The sequence below is a fragment of the Dasypus novemcinctus genome, chromosome 13 (genome assembly GCF_030445035.2).
Source record: "Dasypus novemcinctus isolate mDasNov1 chromosome 13, mDasNov1.1.hap2, whole genome shotgun sequence".
Classification (NCBI taxonomy): Eukaryota; Metazoa; Chordata; class Mammalia; order Cingulata; family Dasypodidae; genus Dasypus; species Dasypus novemcinctus.
Genome location: NC_080685.1, coordinates 97911217 through 97935291, shown reverse-complemented (window position 1 = coordinate 97935291; position 24075 = coordinate 97911217). Strand labels below are relative to the sequence as shown.

Below are 24075 nucleotides of genomic sequence, written 5' to 3'. Positions count from 1 at the left end.
ACATTCACAGTGATTTTCTTCGGTAAATTCAGCCAGCAGAGCTCACTTCGAATGCCCACTCTGGAGATTCAACACAGGAACATAGGAAAGCCAAGACTGAAACACCTCAGTGGAAAGGTGCTCTAAATAAATAGCACCATCTGCTGCCTGGTTTCTAACTCACTGCGGTAAGGGGCTTTAAGTCTTCCCAGGTGGGAGGGAGGGTTCTGGGCTGCTGCCACTGAGCAACTCCTCATCAGTGAGGTGAGGGAAGGGCATCAGTGGGGAAGCATGGGAGTTTCATGCTTGATGGTTTCTCTTTCTTCAATTTAGCGTTTGTGAGGTTATTCTCCAGTCTCTTCTGCCCTCCAGAGTTCTAATCAAGTGGGATTTGTCCTTTTATTCATTGAATCTCTGCGGAGTTTTTTTTCAGGGGATGACTTATGTTGCCTGTTGATGATGCCACGAGAAGGTGCAGTTTTAATTTGTAATTCCTTGATTGCTAAAGAAATGGAAGATCTTAATATATTTTTCAACCACTTGGATTTTCTCTGTAGTGACATGGCTATTAAATCTCTTGCCTATTTTTCAACTGATTTGTAGTCATTCTTTATGTAGTTTAGATACTCATCCTTTGTTGGTCCTTGACAATTGTGTATAAATTTAGAATCAGCTGGTTAGTTTACACATGCACACGGGTACACACACACACAAGCCAAAACCTCTTGATAATTTGATGGGGACTGCACTGAATATATAAAGATCAATTTGTAAGAAATGATGTCTTTAAAATATTACATTTCCCAATTTATGAACATGTTATATCTTGCCATTTATTTAGGTCTCTTTAATGTGTCTTTTGCCTTAGACTGTTTTGTCTGTAATTATCATAGCTACCTGAGCTTTATTCTGGATGTATTTACATGGCAAATTGTTTGCCATCTCTTTACTTTCAATCTTTATGTTTTAGATATTTCTTGTAAACATCATTTAATTGTATTATTTTTAATCCAACTTTACTTTTGTTATTTTTTTTTAAAGATTTATTTTTTATTTCTTTCTCTTCCCTTTCCCCCACCCCCTCACCCCAGTTGTCTGTTTTCTGTGTCCATTTGCTGGGTGTTGTTCTTTTGTCCACTTCTGTTGTTGTCAGCGGCATGGGAATCTGTGTCTCTTTTTGTTGTGTCATCTTGTGTCAGCTCTCCGTATGTGCGGCGCCATTCCTGGCAGGTTGCACTTTCTTTCACGCTGGGCGGCTCTCCTTATGGGGCACACTCCTTGTGCGTGGGGCTCCCCTACGCAGGGGACACGGCACTCCTTGCGCTCATCAGCACTGCATGTGGGCCGGCTCCTCACAGGTCAAGGAGGCCCCGGGTTTGAAGCGCAGACCTCCCATGTGGTAGGCGGACGCCCTAACCACTGGGCCAGGTCCGCTTCCCATTGTTGTTATTTTTCAGTGGAGCATTTGGTTTGTTTACATTTACTCTGATTTATTATATATTGGATTTTAAATCTACCATCTTATTTTGTGCTTTCTCTATTTCTTTTATTCTCTTTCTCTCTTTTTTGTTGGGAGGTGGGGGGTGGTGAAGTCTTCTTCTGTACTGATTTTTTTTTTTTAGTCAGGGTTCTCGAGGGAAACAGAATAAACAAGAGATATCTGTCAATAGTAAGAGATTATTTTCGGAGTCTCTCACATGACCGTGGGAATGCACAAGTCCAGGTTCCGCAGGCAGGCTGCAACCGGGGACTCCGATGAAAGTCCGATGAAAGTCCGATGAAGGTCCTTGATGAGTTTCTGGGAGATGTTGGCTGTCCAAAGACAAGCTGGGAAATTCTTCCTGAATGCTGGAATCACTTTCGCTTTTAAGGCATTCAACTGATTGGATAAAGCATCACTCATTGCTGATGGCAGTCTCCCTGACTGGCATAATTGTAATCGGCTATCTACACAGTAAAGTCACTAGTGACTAAAGTCCATAAATGCTCTTGTATAACAGTTAGCCCAGTGCTTTAAATTACCTGGCCAAGTTGACTCATTAGCCTAACTATCACAAATATCTTTCCCTTTGAATTGTTTAGAAGTTTGTATGTTTTTAGTTGTTATATAGACTTTACAACTTGAGTAATTATTTTATCAAAGTCCAATCTTAATTTTCCTACAAAGACCTTAGAATACTCTTAACTCCATTTGCATCCCTCTAAACTTTCATGTTATTGTTGTGATTTATTTTAATTCCATTTTTTCTTATGTGATTGTGTTTTTGTTGTTTTTAAAATTTAGTGTTCATTGGACCTTCTACTCTCTTTGCTTTTCTTTCTTCTTACATCTTAGACTTGGAAAGTGCTATAGTAAAAGGGTCTATACTAGTAAACACTCCCAGTATTTGCTTATCTGGAAATTATTTCATTTTGCCCTCGTTCATCAAAAATACCTTCTCTGGGAATAGAATTTTTGGGGTATTAGGGGTACCATTCTATTGCCTACTGCCTTCCATTATTACTTAGAAGTAACAGCACTCTTTTGAAGGAATATTTTTTCTGCTTAAACAATCTTCACTTTGATTTGATACTGTGCAGTTTCACTGTGAAATGTCAGGTTTTAGTTTTCTTTTATATAGATTACCTAGACTTCATTGGGCTTCTTTTTTTTTTTTCTCTTTCCTTCCCACTCCACCACCCTGCTGTTTTTGCTGTGTCCATTCACTATGTGGTCTTCTGTATCTGTTTCTTTTTTTTTTGTCTTCTTGCCTTTCTCCTCTAGGATTTACCAGATTTGATCTTGGGAACCTCTGATGTGGAGAGAGGCTCCCTGTCAGTTTTGCCGCTTCAGTTCCTGGTCTCTGCTGTGCTTCACCTTGACCCTACCCTTCGTCTCTTTTTGTTGCGTCATCATCTTGCTGCGTGACATGGACACTGGCTCACCACACAGGCACTCTCCTCACCATGCACGCACTTGGCTCACCCCGCAGGCACTCATTCTCTTCTCTTTTTTTTCACATGGAGGCCTTAGGGATTGAACCCAGGTCTTCCCATGTGGTAGGTGGAGGCCCTATCCCTTGAGTCACATCTGCTTCCCTTCACTGGGCTTCTTGAATCAGAAGATCTGTGTCTTTCAATTGTGTAGGGAAATTGCCAGCCATAATTCTTTCAGATATTGCCACTATCGCTTTCTTCTTTCTTTCTGGATCTCTCCAATTAAATGTATGTTAGCCCTTCTCCATTTATTTTCTACATTCCTTAGGTTCCTATTTTCCATCTCTTTATGCCTTTGTGTTGTTTTCTGGATAGTTTCTTCTGATAAATGTTTTAGTTCAATAATTATCTCTTTAGCTTATCTAAACTCTGCAAATCTGTCTCTGCTATCTGTTCCTCTGGGTTTTCTTTAATAGCACATTTTTTTTTTATTATGTTCTTGGTTGTTATTTACTTTGAGCTACTTATTTTCCTTGGAAAAGTATATGTGTAAATCCTTTGAGACTCTGAATGAAAGTACATTCTTCCAGAGAAGATATGCATTTGCTAGGCAGTGAGGTCAGAAAGTGATAAAGGCTGTGGAGAAAAATAAAATCAGGGTAGTAGTCAGTGTGGAAGATGGAGGGTACAATTTAAAATACAGTGGTTAGGGAAGTCCTCACTTCAAAATTGACATTTGAGCAAGGACCTAAAGGGAGAGAAGGACAACCGCATGGGCCTCTGAAGGAAGAACATTACCAACAAAGAGAACAAAAAGGGTCCTGAGGTGACAGCATCCTTGAGTGTAAGGCCAGTGTGCATATAAATAAGAGGAAATTAGGAAGAGATGGTGTTATGTGGTCAGGGAGAGGTGGGGACTCAGGAGATCATGCTAAGGTCTTTGAGGAAGTTTTTGTTTTTTTATTTATTTCTTTCTTTGAGGAACATTGTAAGGACATTCGCTTTTACTCTGAATGAGATGGATTGCCACTGGAAGATTTTTGAGCAGAGAACAGGATCTGACTTAAGTTTTAAGAGAATCTCTCTGGCTTAATTATGTTAAGAGTAAATTGTAGGAGTGCAAGGGCAGAAGCAAGGAGAATATTTTGGAGGCAATTGTAAATAATGCAGTTAGGAAATACTGTGGTTATCTCAACCAGGGTTGTAGTTGGTGCCACAATAATAAGTAGTAATATTTTTAATAGATTTGAAAGGCTAAGCTGATAGATTTGCTGGTAGATTGGATGTGGAGTAGGAGCAAAGGAAATGATGACCTTAAGATTTTTGGCTTCAACAAATGCAGTTTACTTGGAATGGGCAAGACTCTGGGAGGCTCATTTCTTGAAGGGAAGATCAGGAGTTCATTTCTCACCATGTAAAACTTTAAAGTGTCAGACCTCCAAGGGGAGATGTCAAGAACATTTTTGAGTTTGAGTTCAGTGGAAAGATCTAGCTGGAGCTATAAATATGAGAGCCATTCGTTTATAGGTGGTATTTAAAGCCATGAGACTGGGTGACAAACCTAGAGAGAGAGGGTATAAATAGATATCATTTAGGGAATGGTGAAATGAACCTGCAAAGAAGCCTGGTGAGAAATAGTGAGGTAGGAGATAAGTCAGGATAGTGTCCTTTCTTTGTAGGGAAAAGGCAGTAACCAAACATGTCAAAAACTGCAGATATATTCTCCAGGATGACGACTAATAATTGGTCATTGCATTTAACAATGTTAAGTCATTAATAACTTTCATGAGAGCAATTTTGCATGGGGTATTGTGGGTAAAAGACTGAATAGAGTGGATTCAGGAGAAAAACAGGTAAGAAATTAGAGATTATGAATATAGACAACTTTTTAAATGGAGTTCTGTTCTAAAGGGAGCAGAGAATTGAGATGGCATGGCTGGAGGGGATGTCATTTGATGTTTGTTTTTATCATGGGAGGACTACAAAATGTTTCATATTCTTGGGAGTGATCTAGTAAGAATGGAAGGGATCTAATTTACAAGTGTTCACATTGAAATTGAAAGGCAGTACTAACGTGGGTTGATAGATGTCATAAAAACTTGTAGTCTTTTTTGAGGTTTTTAAAAAAATTTTTTTTGCATTAATTAGGAAACAATCATTGCAGGTGAGAATAAGGGAGTCAAATCTAGAGGTTTGAGGAAAGCACAGACATATAAATCAAACTAGGGAAATAGAAGATTGCCAGGTAGTTAAGATGTTAGAGTAAAGTAATAAAATTGTGGTGATGGCATATATATGTATATATATGCTTTTTAAAAGGTAGCTCTAAAAAGCTATATTAAAGGTTAAGGTTGTTTTGTAGTTTTCCTTTTTGTCTACTTTGACAGTAGAGTTGAGGTTATGCCATTTTAATGAAATGAATTAGGAGCTTTCTCTTTCTTTGCTTTGGAATGGTTAAGAACTATAGCATAGAAATTTTGTTTTTTGAGGGCATAGATTTAAAATTACCATGGAACCATTTGAGCCCAGAACTTTTTCCAGGGATAGTGTTTTGAACACATTTCTAATTACTTATGTGGTTATTGTTCTATCAAGATTTTCTACCTCTTCTTGAATCAATTTTGATAATTCATTTTTCCGTTTACTTCATATATTAGGTTCATTACTATTAAAGTATCCCTACAATTTTCTGTCTTTGTATTTGAAACGCTGTCTTTATTTTTATTCCTAATATTGCACAATTGTGTTTGAATCCCCCTTTTCTTGACTTGCCGGAAGCTTGCTTTTTTATCTTTCTCAAGTGGTTGGTATGCTTATTTTTATTCTTGTTTCTTAATGAAAGCACTTAATGCTATTTATTTGGAGTATTTTTTAAATAGTGTTACATAATCCATTTATTGGTATAACAGGTTTTTTTAACTTATTTCTTGCTTCTTATTTTATGCTGTTTATAATGCTTTCTTTCTTTTGTTCCCTTGCTTTCCTTTGTTACTTTGTTTTCTTTATTTTTATCTTCCAGTGAATTAAGGTTTTAAAATGTGAATTAAACATTTTTATTATCTGTCTCTAAATATAAGTCCTTTATATCTATTAACATTAAGAATGAAGAGTATGATGGTTGAAATGTTGCAAATTTTAGCAGAATTAGATTATCTTCTTTCCTACCCTCTCCTCTACCTATCTTGTAAAAAGGATCAGGAATTTAATTACCATTTATCTCTTTTTTACACTGTGAAGCTTCTTTTTAATATTAAATATTTTTATAATATTTGCCTTGAACTCACAAGCACATTAACAGTTACTTAGATATACCTATTTTGTTCATTTCACAGCTTACTAGTATTTCTTTGTTATACCACATCTCCCTTATCTTGAGTTTTAAATTCTGATTTATCTTTCTTGTGAATTTTTTTCTTGTTTTTTTTTCTGGAAAAGATATTTAATAACAGACTTTCTGCATTCTTTTTTTTTTTTTAATTTTATTTTTTTATTTATTTCTCTCCCCTTCCCCTCCCCCCCAGTTGTCTGCCCTCTGTATCCATTTGCTGTGTGTTCTTCTGTGACTGCTTCTATCCTTATCAGCGGCACCGGGAATCTGTGTTTCTTTTTGTTGCATCATCTTGTTGTGTCAGCTCTCCGTGTGTGCAGCACCATTCCTGGGCAGGCTGCACTTTCTTTCCTGCTAGGCAGCTCTCCTTATGGGGCGCACTCCTGACGCGTGGGGCTCTCCTCGCAGGGGATACCCCTGTGTGGCAGGGCACTCCTTGCGTGCATCAGCACTGCAAATGGGCCAGCTCCACACGGGTCGAGGAGGCCCAGAGTTTGAACCACGGACCTCCCATGTGGTAGACGGATGCCCTAACCACTGGGCCAAGTCTGCTTCCCACTTTCTGCATTCTTAAATGTCTGAAAAATATGTTCCTTTGGCTTTCGTGTGTGAAGGACAATATAGAATTTTTGGTCACAGTCATTTTCCTTTGGAGTTTATATTTTGTATCTTTGTTCCCATTTAAGATATTGTTATCGTATTGAGATATAGTTATCTTTCTAAGTCTTGATCATTATTGGGAAAGATAGGTTGATTTTTAACAGAGGTACCCAGAAATTTTACAGTCCTTAAAAAAAAGTTTAATAGCTTTGAATCAAAGATTATGTAATCTCTTTGACTTAATTGAATATATGTCTTTAAATGTTTGTCTCTTCCACAAAGTATTTTTTCCACTGTTGCTGAAACCTGATTGTAATTGGGTTATAATTAATTGATTATAATGAAATGAATGTAGTCAAATAATCACTTTTCAAAGTCTACATATATTTTGACAGTATTGAAATACAGCATGGGAAAGCCATTTTTTAATGTTTTAATCTTTACAAAGTAATAGCACGTTGATTTCAAATTTGAATATTACTCTTAACTAACAAATACTCATTCTCTGTGGCATCTTTTGTTCCTTTCTTTTTTTCCCCCAATTTTATTATTGGTGATTGAGTTTTGAGTTTTGGTTTTGGTTTTTAGTATTTCAGGTCCAGATTGTGTTCATGCCATTGCTAATTATGCTGCTGTGTTGATCGGTATTATAGTTTCTACACAGAATTGAATATCTCAGGTTTAAAGGAAATGCTTCTATTCTGAATGCTTTAAAAACCTGAAGGAAGGAGGGGCCTAAATCAATCATACTCAAGTATAGTTTATAATTATTAAGATAGTCAAAAGCAGAATTGATTTTATAGGAACACAAATATATTTTGATGTGTATATATTTTCTTTTGGATTTTGTTATGCTTTGCTAAAATAAATATCTGTTTTAGTTGGTATTAATCTATTAATTTAATCTCTATGTTACAAAGCAAAAGGGAAGTTATTTGTTGTGGATATTCTAAACGACATTATTTTATTTTTGACATTTTTTCGCTCCTGAGAATTTCTGATTTGTACCTTAACCTAGTAGTAGTAGGAGTGACAAGTTAATCTTTCTTTGCAGTTAGTACAGTGGAAACAAAAGTTTAGAGGAATTATGTCACTGACAATGCTTTTTAAATATAACATTTTCCTTTAACTTAAGAATAAAAAGTTCTTTTTACCATGCTTTTCTGGAACACATCCCTGGTGGCCAGTCCCATTCTAGAATAGAGGAGAAGCCCCTATTTAGGGACTGACCCAGAAAACAGTAATTCAGCATAGAAACTGGTGGAGTAGTGTGTTACACCAGCCTAGAGAACAAAATTCAGACCAGGTGGTCTGAGGGAGAAAGGCAGTGGTGATAGTAAGAAAGGGGACCTCCAGATGAAAAGAGAGTTTTTGCTTTGTGTTGATAGGAAAAATGACCCTGGTAAGAACAGTTTCACAATAGATAATGTCCTTGAAACAGAAACTTGAACCAGAGTTCTTCACTGAAATATGATTGATGTGCTCTCTCTGGGGAACTTCCTGATTTACTCTGTTAAGCTTAACTAATTTGAATTAATGAACTTTAAAATCAGTATGTGTGAGTATTTTAGGTACTCAGTATCATACTTGGTGCCAAGAAATAAAAAATGGCATTGTAAATATTCTGTCAGAAGATTTTTCTGACATTGTGTTCAGCTTTTCAAATGGTAAATTTCTTCTTTAAAATTATTAATATCATTATCATCTTATATAAATTGGCTCACTTGCTTTCCTGGTTGTTCCAAATAGCTAAATGTGTATTACGCACAGAGCACTCTGTAAGACATAGTATGGAATACCTAGAAATAGAGGAATATAGGACATAGTCCTTACCATCTGTGGCTATTTGCTTGGGAGTATTTGTCCTAAGCATAAGTTCGTTAACAGTACAAGGCAGGAAAATTTAGAGAAAATGAATAGTTGGAAATGGCCTAAATATTCGAATTAATAATTGAAACAATAGTATTACCTAATCATAATTACCTTTTAAACAATTCTTTCTTTGCAAAAACAGCACCTATATATGCTGTCATTATTTCTTAATCCACTACTCTTTCTTTAATATCCTTGAATTCAGATCTTTTTTTTCCTGCCATTTTTCTAAGGCACTTAAAGGTCACCAGTGTTCTTCTTAGTGCTAAATTCAGACTTTTTTTCTGCCTTTATTTAGTTTTCCTCTTACATTCACTTGACACTGTCAGCATACCTCTTCCTTTTGTTTCTATATTCTCTTGGCTTTTTTGGTACTTAACTAGCCCCACATATTCTTTCCACTCTCTAAACTATACCTTCCCTGTATTCTGCCCCTTTTCCTCAGAGTTTAGTCTTTTGCCTTCTGTGCTTTCTTCCATTTATTCTCTGCCATTCTGATAGCTTCCTTTAACACCAATATGTACACTCTCCAACAATCTAGTTCTTTTACCCAAGTTTCTGCATTGCTTTTTAGAAGAGAAGCTTGTATGGGTTGCAAATATTTTGACTTTCTGAAGCTATTCATTCTTACAGACATAGATGTGTCACTATGTTGTATATATGTGTGTGTATATATATATGTATATATATAAAATATATTTTTTTAAATTTTAAGTTATTTATTTTGAATGCGAATACATTCACAGTCAAAATTCAAAAGCTACTAAAGAGAATACAGTAAAATATCTCCCATTTACTTTCCTCCCAACTACCCACCTCCTTTGCCCAGTGAAAACTAAGGTCTTATTTCTTGTATATTCTTCCAGAGATCTTTTATGTGAAATCAGCAATTCTGTATAAATACCCCTATTTTACAGACAAAGAAGTTGAGACTCAAAGGTTTCATTAGTTGGCTGAGGTCACAGAGGTGGTAAGGATGGTAAGAATTTTAATGTGAGTCTTCCAGTTAAAAATCTGCTACAATTCAGCTCTAAATCCTGGTATATTTCTTCTTGGTATATATCTTCTATTTTCTGTCTTAACTCTAAAATCAACTTATCCCCAAATTCTCTGTCTTCATGAATGGAATCAATTCACTGGTCACCAGGTTTGAAATTTTGTGATAGTCATTGAATCCTTCCACTTCTTACTCTCACATACAATCTCCTTAAAAATCTCTCATATTCATCCTCTCCTCTCTATTCCATAGACAAGCTTTAGTTCACCATCTCCCTGAATTGCATAGGTTGGCCTCTTTAACTCTCAACTCCCTTTGCTAATTTGTTCTGTGTACCATTGTGAGAATAATCTTCCCTAGCACTTGAGATGTCATTTTTCCACTCCAGGGGCTTCCTTTTTCCCTTTTCATAAAGTTTAAATAAGCTAATATGATGTAATCCTACCTATTAAGCATTTCTCTCTCTTAGTTTCCTTTCTTTTGGACATATCTCCTCTTGAGGTACAAATAAACACTGTATATTCTGGCACTATTTCCAGAGTTCTTATGTGCATTATCTAACCTGTCTTCCCTTCTATCACCAGAAAACTACCCCAGCTTTCAGGTCCATTTCTGTTCTTCTCATGATCATTTTTGCTGCTGCTCCCCCCTCTCCCCCCCAAATATTTCCTTTACGTACACATTCTTTTAATGAGCAGATGGAACCTAAGAAGAGCAGAGAATATTGTGCCTCAGTTCCTCATAAACCCTAATTGAAAATTTTACACAGTTTTATTAGCAAGAGTTAAATTAAGTACTAGCTATAAATGTTTAATAGAGAATTACCCAACAGTTTTAAAACAGTAATAAAATGGATGTACATTTAACCAAGAATTATCAGATTATTTTAAAATTATAGATTTTTATATTTACAGATTATTAAAAAATTATGTATTCATTCAAGCCGCTTTTAAACCTAAGAATGGTGCAAATAATATATTCACAGGGCATGAGACTATAAAACCATTTCTTCTCTATTAATCAAAGAGGCCAGGCTTGGGCCTTGGAGACCATCAACCAAAGTCATCACTTAAGAGTGTGCTAATTTTTAGAGGTTAGATTCAGAAGAGTCCCTGCAGGTTGGTAGTATTTATATTGGTTAGGACTCTTGGTTGATAGTCATAGAGTTGAAATCTATCCCCAGATAGTTTAAACAGCAAAGTTTAATAGTTTAAGCAGCATTGGCTTTAGGCATCTGTTTGATTTTGGGCGTACGTATGTATGGTTTCAGGCATGGCTGGATGCAGGAACACAAACAATGTCATCAAAACATTATCTCCTTACTTTCATGTGTTAGCGCTGATTTCTTTATGTTGATTTCATTCTCCAGAAGGTTTTCCTTATGTGACACCCCAACAAGTTTTCCTCCCCATAGGAGATACAGTTAAGATATTGTCAGATAATTATAGAATTTCATAGATAAGGAGGCCACATGGCCTCATTTTGCATATGAAAGAACAAGGCCCAGATAACTGCTGCTGCTGTTTTAAACTAGGTTTTCTTTTAATTGAAAAAGTAATATATATACATGATTTAAAAATTCATCAAGTTTCAAAGTGGGAAAGATAAGTCTTTTTTCCCTCTTCATGCCTCCCCTGTTATTACTTTCTTATGTGTACTTTTGGACTTACTTCATCCATAAGCAAGTACATGTGTGTATATGTGTCCCCTCTTTTTTCTGTACAAATGAATATATATACATGTTTTGAACCTTTTGTCACTTAACAGTGAATCTTGGGGAACATTCCATATTAGCAGGAAGACCCACTGCATTCTTTTACTACCTGTGTACTACCCCCTTTATATTTCTAGTCTTTCCTTGATGGACATTAGAGTTGTTTCCAGTACTCTTAGTGTTATTATTTACATTGCTACAATGACTAGTTTGCAGAAATCATCTTTGTGAACATAAATTTTGATAGTTAATGCCAAATTACCCACCCATGAGGTTTATGCCATTTACTCTCCTATCAGCTTCATTAGAGCACCTGTTTCCCCACACTTTTTTTAGAGTTATGTATTATCAGACGTCAATGTTGAACAATCTGATAGTGAAAAGTAACTGATTTTAATTGAAATTTTTAAAATTATGAGCTAAGCCTCATATTTAAAAGATATTTGTGGGAAGTAGACTTGGCCCAGTGGTCAGGGCGTCCGTCTACCACACGGGAGGTCCGCGGTTCAAACCCCGGGCCTCCTTGACCCGTGTGGAGCTGGCCCATGCGCAGTGCTGATGCGCACAAGGAGTGCCATGCCACGCAGAAGTGTTCCCCACGCAGGGGAGCCCCATGTGAAAGGAGTGTGCCCCGTAAGGAAAGCCACCCAGGGTGAAAGAAAGTGCAGCCTGACCAAGAATGGCACTGCACACACGGAGAGCTGACACAACAAGATGGCGCAACAAAAAGAAATACAGATTGCCGGTGCCGCTGATAAGGATAGAAGCAGTCACAGAAGAACACACAGCAAATGGACACAGAGAGCAGACAACTGGGGAGAGAAGGGGAGAGAAATAAATTTTTAAAATTTTTTTAAAAATTAAAAAAAAAGGTATTTGTATGTAGTATTTCTTTGAACTTCAGTTTTTCTGTTGGGTTGTTTGCCTATTTACAAGTAAGAGCTTTTTATTAAGGTATATATCAGTATAGTATGATATTTTAATATTTTAACTATTAGGGCCCTTTGTTGATCTCAATTTTTTTTCCAGTTTTGTCAATTATATTTTGATCTGTTAAGCAGCTTTTTTTTTTTCTTTGGAGGTTCTGGAGATTGAACCCAGAACATCCTACATGGGAAGCAGGCACTCAACCACTGAGCTACATCTACTACCTCTAGTTTTATTTTACCCAGATTCCTAGCCAGTTGTATTAGCATTGTCTATTAAATGTTCCCTCTGATTTGAAATGCCACCTTTATAATATGTTAAATTACAGCATGTATTTTCATCTATTTCTGGACTCGCAGTTCACTGCATTGAAAAAAAAACTTAGACTCTTGTTCATGTTCATTGAGTCCGCTATTCATGGGCAGATAAAGACTGTTTTGATTTCTGTAGGTTTATTATACTTTTAAAAATTAATTTTATTTATTTTTTTAGGAGGAATTGGGAATTGAACCCAGGACCTCATACATGAGAAGCAGATGCTCAACCACTGAGCTATACCTGCTCTCATTACACATTTTAATATTTGGCAAAGCTTATTTTATCTCCCTTTTACTTTGTCAGATTTTTAAAATATTTTTTCTGACATTTTATTTTTCCATATGATCATTAGAATCAGATTATCTAAGTCCCTTCCCCCCCATATCTTGTTGATATTTTGATTGGGATCATACTGGATTATTTTTTGTTTAATTTAACCCTTTCTGAAAATTCACTGCTTCACCCTACCATCCCCAACTTTGTTTTCATCATTTCTGAACCTTTGTCTTTGTGGGAGAGTGGATATTAGTTTAATTTGATGGTTGTTTGACTGTATTACATTTACTCATGTGATGTAGTCCTAAGAGCAAATATACAAGATAAGGCAAGAGTCACTGTACTATGGGCATAAATTCACAGTTCACTGCATTGAAAGAAAAACTTAGGATCTTTTTTGGTAATACATCAGATTACCTTAGTCAGAAGTTAAGTAATGATCACAAATGGGAGGAGGATAGCTCACTCGTAAACTAGATAGAAGTGCCATATCCTCTATTATTTTTTAAAATACACATATATGAACTAATATTCCTGTCTGTTTGCTAAGCAGAAATATGGTCGAAGTTCTGATTGTGAGGACTAAACAGTACATAATTCTGAATAGTCTTAATAAAAAGTCATTCACACGATGACTTGATTTTTTTAATGGACTTTATTTTTTTGAAATATAGATTTATAGAGAAATTGAGAAGATAGACTTGAGAAGATACCCTGTACCCAGTTTCCTCTATTAAAATCTAACATTAGTAAGGTATTTTTGTTTTACAATTAATGAACCAATATTGATACATTTTCATTAAAGTGCGTACTTTGAATTATTCAGATTTCCTTATTTTTTTGCTTAACATCCTTTTTCTGTTCTAGGATCCCATCCAAGATCCTACATTTAGTTATCATGTTTCTTTAGGCTCTTGTTGGCTGTGGCAGGTTGACTTACTTTTTTTTTTTTTTTATGGAAAGCAAATGTTGGGGAAGCAGATGTGGCTCAACTGATAGAGCGTCCACCTACCATATAGGAGGTCCAGGGTTCAAACCCAGGGCCTCCTGACCCATGTGGTGAGCTGGCCCACACACAGTGCTGCCGCACACAAGGAGTGCCGTGCCACGCAGGGGTGTCCCCTGTGTAGGGCAGCCCCACGTGCAAGGAGCGTGCCCTGCATGGAGAGCCGCCCCGTGTGAAAAAAGTGCAGCCCGCCCAGGAGTGGCGCAGCACACATGGAGAGCTGATGCAGCAAGATGATGCAACAAAAAAGAGACACAGATTCCCAGTGCCACTGGAGGCAAGGGGAGAGAAATAAATAAAATAAATCTTAAAAAAAAACATGTTGCTATATAATTTTTCTAAAGTCTAGAAAATGTAAACTAATAGTTTAGAAGAGTATTGTTTTAACGTCTGGTTTTCCTCTTCTGCATTTCAGGCACTCTGTGAATGTGCCCTCCAGACTCCTTATGACAGCTTAAAACTAGGGATATTGTCTGTCCTTTCCACACTGTCAGGGACCATCGCCATCAAACATTACTTTAACGTAGCTCCAGGTAAGGGGGAGACCTTATTTCATTCATGTTCATCTTTCAGGTTATTTCAAGTTGTGTCCTCTATAAAGTGTTAGCATCAGAAAAGTTTCATCTATTTGATTTATTTGAAAGTTATTTAATGCCTATAAAAAAATCTGCATCATTGATCTTAAATCAAGAATATTATTTTTCTTGATTTGGCCTTTTGTGAATTTTTGTAGATGAAACAATATTTTAAGGATGCTTAAAATAGCTTATTTGCTTTTGTGTGTCTCTGACTCAATGTGCCCTTTGAATTTAAGTACATTTCAAAGGCCAAGTAGTTATAAATTTTAAAAGCAAATGTCATATGCTTCCGTTTAGCTGTGTATTATCTCTCTGGCAAATGATTAAAATAAAACTTCACTCCAGTTCAATAATGCTTTCCTAGTTGCATATTCAAGATGACTGATTCCAAAATGTCTTCATTAATGCCCAGTGAAGAACTGCTTACCTAACATATTTAAAGCTAAAGTTTTTTGTTATTTTTTTAAATGAAAGATATGTGTTGTGGAATATCTATTGCTTCCATTTCTGGTCTATTAATTTTAATTTAATTTATTAGAGAACTATAATATGAATTTGGCCTTTTTATGGCTGTAAAACATATGAACTTACTTCCTGGGCGAAAGGAGTTGCCTACCACATGAGCATTTATAGGAAGCTGTTAAAATCCGATAGTCGATTGCCAAGCCTTCTTTCTAGCTAGGGTGCAAACATGTGCCTGGACTCAACTAATCATTTCCCACAGACTGAATTGGGAGCCAGTGACAAAAAGAAGTAGAGAAAAAGGAGAATCCATTCTGGTAATATGGCAGTGACCATAGGAACATACAGTTTCCAGGTAGACTGTAGCAGTGGCTCTTTGCCATGTCTGGTACCTGTGGTTGCAATGTAAGCTGTATTATCAAGTGATAAGTAACAGTGGCTGGACTAATTCCATGGGCTGGTTTGGATTGTGATCTTGGTTGCCCTCTAGCCTTGCCAATTCTGAGCTTAGTTTTCCAGTCTTCCTGTAATTCTCTAAGCTACTCTGTAGCAGTTATCTATGGCTAGATAACAAGTCACCCCAAAACTTGTTGGCTTATAAACACCATTTTATTTGCTCTTTTTCTGGGAGTCAGCAAGTTTGACTGGTTTCATCTGGGCGGTTGTCTTGCCATTCTCCCATACAACTGCAGTCAACTTGAACCTTGAGCAGAGCCAGATGGTCTTAGACAGCCTCAGTCAAAGCTTGGCAGTTGAAAGGCTTTCAGCTGAGGCACTTTGGTTCTAGTCCATGTGGCTATCTGGCAGACTAGCTTGGACTGTTATGTTCTCAGGGTTCCAGATACAGCGAAAGAAAGCAAACCAATACATAAGCTTTATTTTTTAAGGTTTTCTTTGCATCATGCTTTTTTTTTTTTTTTGAGGAGGTCTTCGGGATCGAATCCAGGACCTCATACTTGGGAAGCAGGTACTGAACCACTGAGATACACCTACTCCTCAGTGACAGTTGGTTTTTTTCATTTGATTGTTTTTAGGAGGTACTGGGGATCAAACCCAGGACCTCGTACATGGGAAGCAGGCACCCAACCACTTGAGCTACATCCGCCCCCGTGCATCATGCTTTTTTTTTTTAACATTTATTTTTTTTTCCCCTCCCCTCCCCCATCTTGCTCTTTTTGCTATCTGTGTCCATTCTCTGTGTGATTTTCTGTATCTGTTTCTCTTTTTGTCTTCTCTTCTCATCTTTCTCCTCTAGTATTCAACAGGATTTGATCCTGGGGACCTCTGATGTGGAAAGAGGTTCCCTGTCGATTGTGCCACCTCAGTTCCCGATGTCTGTTGTGCTGCACCTTGACTCTCCCCTTCATCTCTCTTTTTTTGCATTGCTGCATGACTCACTTGTGCAGGCACTTGGCTTGCTGTGCAGGCACTTGGCTTGCTGCACAGGCACTCAACTCACTACTTGGGCATTGGCTCGCCACGCGGGCACTCAGGAGGGTTCTCAGCTCACCACATGGGCACTTGTGTGGGCACTCGGCTTGCCGTGCTGGCACTCAGCTCACTGCCTGGGCACTTGGCTCACCACATGGTCACTGGCTCACCACACAAGCACACTTTTTCTTCTTTTTCACCAGGAGGCCCCAGGGATCAAATCTGTGTCCTCCCATATGGTAGGCAGAGGCCTTATCACTTGAACCACAGCTGCTTCCCACATCGTGCTTTTTAAAGTCTCATTGGGCAAAAAGTCACATGGCCAGGTCTAGAGAAGTAGAGAATTAAAATATCTCTTGATGGGAGGAGTGGGAAAGTCATACTGCAAAAAGGTATGCCTGTAAGAGATGGAAAAGATTATCACGGCCTTCTTTATAAACAATCTACCATATACCCACTATGCTTTCAGTAAGTTTCTACATAAATCAGCCAGTATCATTTTCCTACTTGCAGTTAATTTCTTTGACTGAAAACACACTTTGGAAGAGCTGCAGTAGGCAAAGCATTATCTCATAACTTAAAAGTGCTTTCCTATATAGGGTCTCATTGGTTCTTTACAAATAGCCTTTCAAGTGAAAGTGAGACAGATACAAAGGACTTTATAAGTATTGAAACCAAGGCTCACTAAGGTCTGATGATATGTCCAAAGTAACATATTTATAAAGTGCTTAAGCCTATACCTGAATCCAAGGGTTCTGGCTCAGGGTTCTTTTTTTTTTTTAAAGATTTATTTATTTCCCCCTTCCCCTCCTCCCCCCTGCTGTTTTTGCTGTCTGTGTCCATTCACTGTGTGATCTTCTGTATCTATCTGTTTCTCTTTTTGTCTTCTCTTCTCATTTTTTCTCCTCTAGGATTCACCGGGATTTGATCCTGGGGACCTCTGATGTAGAGAGGTTGCCTGTCAGCTGCACCACTTCAGTTCCTGGTTTCTGCTGTGCTTCACCTTGACTCTCCTCTTCATCTCTCTTTTTTGTTACGTCATCATTTTGCTGTGTGACTCACTTGCACAGGCACTAGTTCACCATGCAAGCACTTGGCTCGCCACGTGGGCACTGGCTTGCCGGACAGGCACAGTTTTTCTTCTTCTTTTTCACTAGGTCCCAGGGATCAAACCCTGGTCCTTCCATATGGTAGGCAAAGCCCTATCACTTAAGCCACACCCACTTCCTGGGGTTCTTTTTGTATACCAAATTGACCTAGGTGCAGGCTTGCTTTTTCTTTATTTTTTATTTCTACAGACATTTATAAACCTTGTGTCAAAATATAATATTCAAGTACCTTTCAAAGTAGGATTCCGTTTGTCCTTTTATTGAAATTAGTTGAATTGTGGTGTGTATGTGGAATTAAGCAAAGGGCTTAAATAACTAGACTAGTAAATGTTCATAAGAAATAAAAGTCAAGGATTTTCTAAAGTTAGATTAGTTCCATAGATAATAGTAAATATTATATTTCCATTGATGAGGTTTTTTCAGTATAACCAGAAGTTGTTTGTAAAACAAACTTATTTAGTATGTCTAAATTATCACTAACAAATGGCTCTTAAACATTTAAGATCTTTAGTATCCTGCATATCTAAGAAAAAATAAAATTAAAGCAACACTGAAATACCATTTTTTAAAAAATCATCAGATTGGCAAAGATTCACAAATTTGATAGCATGCTAGTATCCACAAGGGTGTGGGTAATAACTGTTGTCATTCAAAGCTAATTGGAATGTTAATCATTAAACTCTGCATAGGTGATTTGTAAATATTCATCAAAATTATTGGGGAGTGATCTAGTTCAGTGGCTGAGCACTTCCTTCCCATGTACGAGGTCCTGGGTTCAGTCCCTGGCCCCTGAACCTCCTAAAATTTAAAAAAAAAAAAGAAAAATTATGGCTGACCTTAAAATTCTACTTCTAGGAATTTATCCTGTTGATAGATAATTGAGAAATTACATATGTACAAAGTTATTTATAGCATCATTATATATAACAGCAAAATATTGTCTATCAGGAGATGTAATAGCATAAAAAATTCTGTCGGTGGGGGACTCATTACAGAAATTATGATATACCACTGCAATAGAGATTGATGCAGTTTATTAAAAAGATTATTCTCTTATAAAACAATATGTTTATTTAAAGGGAAATAATGTAAAGGGCAGAAGAGTGTGTAGAAAAGGAATATACATGTTTGCAAACGTATAGACTCTCTGGAATGATACATAAGTACTAAAACATTAAGATGGATAAGGGACAGTGGACTCAGAGAAAGACTTTACTTACTAACCTTTTACTTTAGTTTACCTTTTATAAGTACTTTTTGAACGGTGTGGATTTATCTTAGAAAATCATTTCAAAACAAATAAAAATTAAATAAAGAAATAATTTTGTCCCTAAAATGTTAACATAGAAAAATCACTTTAAAATATTCTATATTAAAAGCAGAATATTGGCCAGTATATTCATACCCTGATTTTGTATGAATTTTTTATTTGTATTAGTGTACGTAAGAGGGAAGAGTTTACAAATTAATATTCCAGGAAGTTAACAGGTAAGGTCATTCTGGTTTGTGGGATTTGGAATGATTTTTATTTTCTTCTTTGTCTTTTTCTGCTTTATTTTCCTCCCAGTTTTCCATGAAGGGTCTTGATAGGGAAAATAAAAGGAAAAAGCAAGTTGTAAAACTGTAGAAAAGGAAAAAGAAAGAAATTTGTTTGTAAATTTATAGATGAGTCTCCATATCACATGGACCAGATAAAGAAAGGAGGAAACAAAATTTTCATAATTTTGTAAAAAATGAACATAAGTTTGATTTTTTTTTACCTTTTCCTATGTGAAAATTGCTGAGAGTTTCACTTAAGCTAGTATTTTTATGTTAAACTAGAAAGGGTAAGTTGACCATAGGTCCCACATTGCCTGGGATAGTCTTGGTTTATGACTTTCATAAGTATTAATACTGTCCCCTTCAACCTCAAAAATAAGGTCACTCTTGAGAAGAGAGACAAGTTTGGAATTGACTGTGAATCATGGAAAAATAAATGGGAAAGGAAGACAGGAATGCGAGATTCTTCGAAAGAAGTTAAATAAACGTTATTATCCTTATTTTTCTTGAAGCTTACTCACTTATAATTTAGAGTTTCTTTTTTTTTTAATTCTTTATTCTTATTAGAGTTTCTTTAAATAAAAATATTCACAATACAAGCCATACGTTACAGAATTTCAAATGTGGATTTTAAAAGTTGTGCAATACATAGCTTAGAACTTAGGTTCTAAAGTGTAAGAGTGCTGCAAAACTAACAAGTTTTATGACCTTTATGACAAGGTACTTAATATTTTGGGGCTTTGATTTCTTCTGTAAAAATAGAATGTTGAATCAGATGATCCCAAAATCCTTTCCAGCTCTAAAATCATGAATTCTTACATAAACCTTTTGAAGTATTAATATAAAACATACATGCCAACAATCTGAGGTGGGGAAAGCAAACTTAAAATATTGGGCTTCTCTTTTCTCTCCTTAACGTGTGGTTATGTGACAAGAAGCCTATAAGGACATCCATTTTAATCAGAATCCATTTGAACTCCCAAGATACAATCTATACTTGTTTTGGCTTTTGCACTGTTTCTCCATCACTTTTTATTAATATATTTATAAGAAAGTTCTATGTTGATTCTAGGTCCTAGTTATTATAAAACTATTGGCACATACCTGTTTTAAGTACCTTGACAAAGGAAAGAGAAATGGTGATGTGTAATGATTGTGGAGAAAAGGTAGCAAATTTTGATAAAGTTTACTACAGAGATTTTCTGTCGAAAATGAGAAAAGTAAACCTATCATTTGAAATACTGTTGAACTATGTAAGTAAATTCGCATCTCTGCTGCTTTTTTCTGCTTCTTTAGGAAATGTGTGTTCCTCCCCCAGATCATCTGATTTAGTCAGATTAGCCCAAGAGTGCTGTTACCACAGTAACAGAGGCATTGCAGCTCATGGTGTGAGAGTGCTAACTAACATAACTGTCTCTTGTCAAGAAAAAGGTAAGTTTGATTAGGACAATATTATATACAAACTTTTGGATTGGAGCTTTGGGCACAATTCTGTGTTGTTTGGATTTTAAATCCTCGTTACATATATATCAAAGCTTACATGCTAAAAGTATGTGTGTGTGTGTGTGTGTATATATATATATGTATAGTTGCCTCCTTTCAAAGTGTTTTTAGAGCAAGCCTTCTCAAGATTACTTAATCTTTGTGAAAAATAAAAAATATGCGGACCTCAGGCTTCTTCCCACTGCTTACCTTTACATGTATGGTGCTGTTGATAGTGATTGCTTATGACTCTACCTCTATGATATCAAGGCAGTCTGTTCACATGTACAAAAATGTAGAAAGTTTAAGGAAAAAAATATCTTAAGTTATCAAGGTGCTTATAAAACAGTTTCACCTACAGACAAATGACTTAGAGCAATGTGAATTAAAATTGCACAGAACTTATCTCTAGTTATCTGTAGCATTAAACTGATGTGCATAAGAGAATAGTTTGTTCATGAGTTCCTGTCATCTTTTGACCTTAAGACTTGAAAGAGTTCTGCAGATATTCTAAGCACAGTAATTTCATTTATTTTGATCTTTACTGAGGATCATAACCTCAGCCATCTCTCATATCTCTATTAGCCTTCATCACTGCTAATTCCTGGTACCTGTATATTTTTTAGACCCCTAACTTTCACTCACCTTTACACTGTTGCCAGACCCCTGCACTAACTCAGGAGACATTTCAAGTTGTATGTTGATCCCAAGTTGAATAATTATACCTGCTTTATTTTTGACATAGTAATGAGTCTTTTTTACCATGTAAGATAGAAAACTGTGGTATATATTCAAAGCTAACATATCTTAAATGCGGTTAACTAATATATTCAGAACTTTCTGGAATCTCTGGAGAAATATTAGCCCTAAAGTAGTGAAAATATGAGGTATCTAAAAGTTTCATTCTTTATGGTCTGACTTAAAACATTAATGGGATTATGTAGTGTCTTCATTACTTCCTAAAAGCAGTTCAACTTTCATTAAAAGCTAAAAAAACTCACATCCTAGGAGAAAACAGACCTGCATATTCTATTTCTGTTTAGGAAGATTAACACAAAGTAAGTTGTTTGATATTCCTAGTAGTTTCCTTAGCTAAGCTATTTCATTTATGTAATTTGTAATAACTATTTCATTTATGTTTTATATGTAGCTTTGGACCTTAGCTCTTGGTTTAAAGTATATATTTTTATAATCATCAGTAAAATGGTAAAAATACAGAAGTCTAAAGATAGCCTTTGTATTTCCAGAAATAATGCCACATGTACTTTTTCAGGAAGCTTAACTTTATGCATTTCAGTGTTTCCTTTATCTTAGGCTGCTTACTTTTTTTCTGGTGTATGTCACATGCTTAATCATTTATAAAATTGTTTTTCCTCTAGATCTTTTGGCGCTGGAACAAGATGCTGTGTTTGGTCTGGAATCTCTTCTAGTGCTTTGTAGTCAAGATAACAGTCCAGGTGCTCAAGCCACTTTAAAGGTGAAGACATCACTTATTTTAATATAATGTTTGTTTTTATTGCCTCACCTAAGATCCTAGTGGGCAAATTTCTTGAAAAGGGTCAAATAGCAAATATTTTAAGCTTTGCAGGTCATTTGTTCTCTGTCATAACTATTCAGTTCTACCATTGTAGGGCAAAATCAACCAGAAACAATATGTAAAATAATGGGTATGGCTTTGTTCCAGGAAAACATTATTTATAAGAACAGGCAGCAAGCTAGATTTGGTCCAAATTTCAGTCCCATGCCCTAAACAAACATTTGCCCTTGATCTTCACTCTGAAAACTGGCCTTTATTAAGTTGTAATAGATGTATAAGATAAGGTCCTAGGCAGTATAAAGCAAAGTTAAATAGGCAGAGCTCTTGTACCCTTGAAAGTTTATCATCTGAAGTAATAATTGATAAAAACTCATAAATATGTAAGTATTTATTTCCTGAGTGTAGAAGGTATACTTTTTAGGCCAAGGAAAGAATTATTGTGAAGAACTTTTACCTTTACTTAATTACAGAAATCCTCTTGGAGATGTTTATGATTTTTAAAATGTGAAATGAGACTACTATTATTGGATGAACTATAAACATTAATTTGTTATGGTGCAAAATTAATAAAGCTAAAAGAAACAGGGTTACTAGAAGTAAAAGGCTATTGGGTAGACACTGGAGAATGTAAGAACCTTAGATTTTCTAGTGTATGGTTTGAAGGCAGTCATGACTATTTTTAGCAGGTTAAGAAAATAACTTGGTTTTTAAAATGAACAATAAAGATATTAGTACCATTACTAATTAGGGAAGACTTCAACAAGTAGATTGCATATGAGTTGAGCCTTGAAAGATGGAGTAGAATATCATTATTTGGGAAAGATCATTTGAACATGTAGGACCACTTTTATAAAAGGCATGCAGCAGAAATGTACTTGTTTTAATGGAAGAATGATAAGGAGCCTACTATGGCTGGATGAAATAATAAGAAAAAGATTAGAAAAGTAGTTTGTAGCTCAATCATGGAGGTTATCAAATATGCTGAGGAACCTGGCCTTGATTCTATAAGGAGATATTAAATTTTTTAAGTATTTAGAGATGTCCTAATCTTCGCTGTAATTATTACTGTTGTTTGACTTTCTTTTATGTGCCAAACTTTGTTGAAGGCTTGTATGTATATTTCTTTCAATCTTTACAATAACGCAAAGGTGATATCACTCTTATATTCATGAGGAAATTAAGGCTCAGAGAGAGGAAGTAAATTGCTCAGAGCTACCCAGCTAATAAGGGACAAGCTGAATTTCATACTCCAGAGTTCATCGTGTCTCCTAACACCACACAGAAAACTACACGGTTGTGGTGTGAAGGATGGGTTGATGGGTCAATCTCTTCATGATATTGGTATGAGGGGGAGATTTATATTGTGGTAGAGAGAATGGAAAGGAGCTAAAAAGATGGCTGTTAAAGACTTGCCAAAAGTGGAAATAGCTGGACTTAGCAACCGATTTGCTTTGTAAAGATGTGAAGACTTCTAGGTTTCTAGTTTTGGTGGCTGGGATATTAGTGAGACCATTAACTAGACTTGAATAGGAGAAGCTCTAAAGCCAGTTAGTTTTTAGATTACAGTTGAGAAATTACTGAAAATTGGACATCTCTCCCCCATTTCAGTGTGCTTCAGGGTCATCTAGGGCATCTTTTTTAAAGTGCAAAGTCTCAGTAACTCCAATCCCCATTTAAATTAAATTTGGGATCAGTGGGGCCCAGGAATATATATATTTTTATTAGCATCCTGGGCGATGCCAGTATAAGTAGTTTACAAACCACACTCCAGAAAAGTAATGAAAATGCAGTAAGTGATCACAGTTAATTTGGGATATATTTGTTCCTTCAGCATTATTCCTTATGATTTTCTTCTCAAGCCTTTTTTTGCATAGTCTTAGATTGAAATGATTGGTCTGTATAGTCCTGAGTTGGTCTTATTTTAGTTTTAAACATGGTGCACTTTGCAAGTCCTAATGCGGGAGTCATAACTCAAAATGTTCCTTACATAGAAAAATGTTGAAG

General features: G+C 36.1%; 1 protein-coding gene across 5 annotated transcripts in view; it reads left to right on the top strand.

The window, feature by feature from the left end:
* Positions 1-24075, top strand: part of INTS7 (integrator complex subunit 7) — a 114512-nt gene that overhangs the window by 53893 nt on the left and 36544 nt on the right. For all 5 annotated transcript variants that reach the window (XM_071207714.1, XM_004480998.4, XM_058275172.2 and 2 more), the window contains 3 exons: positions 14349-14466; positions 20349-20483; positions 21914-22011. In XM_071207714.1, the coding sequence (XP_071063815.1) occupies positions 14349-14466; positions 20349-20483; positions 21914-22011 (351 nt within the window). The remainder of the gene's footprint in view (positions 1-14348; positions 14467-20348; positions 20484-21913; positions 22012-24075) is intronic.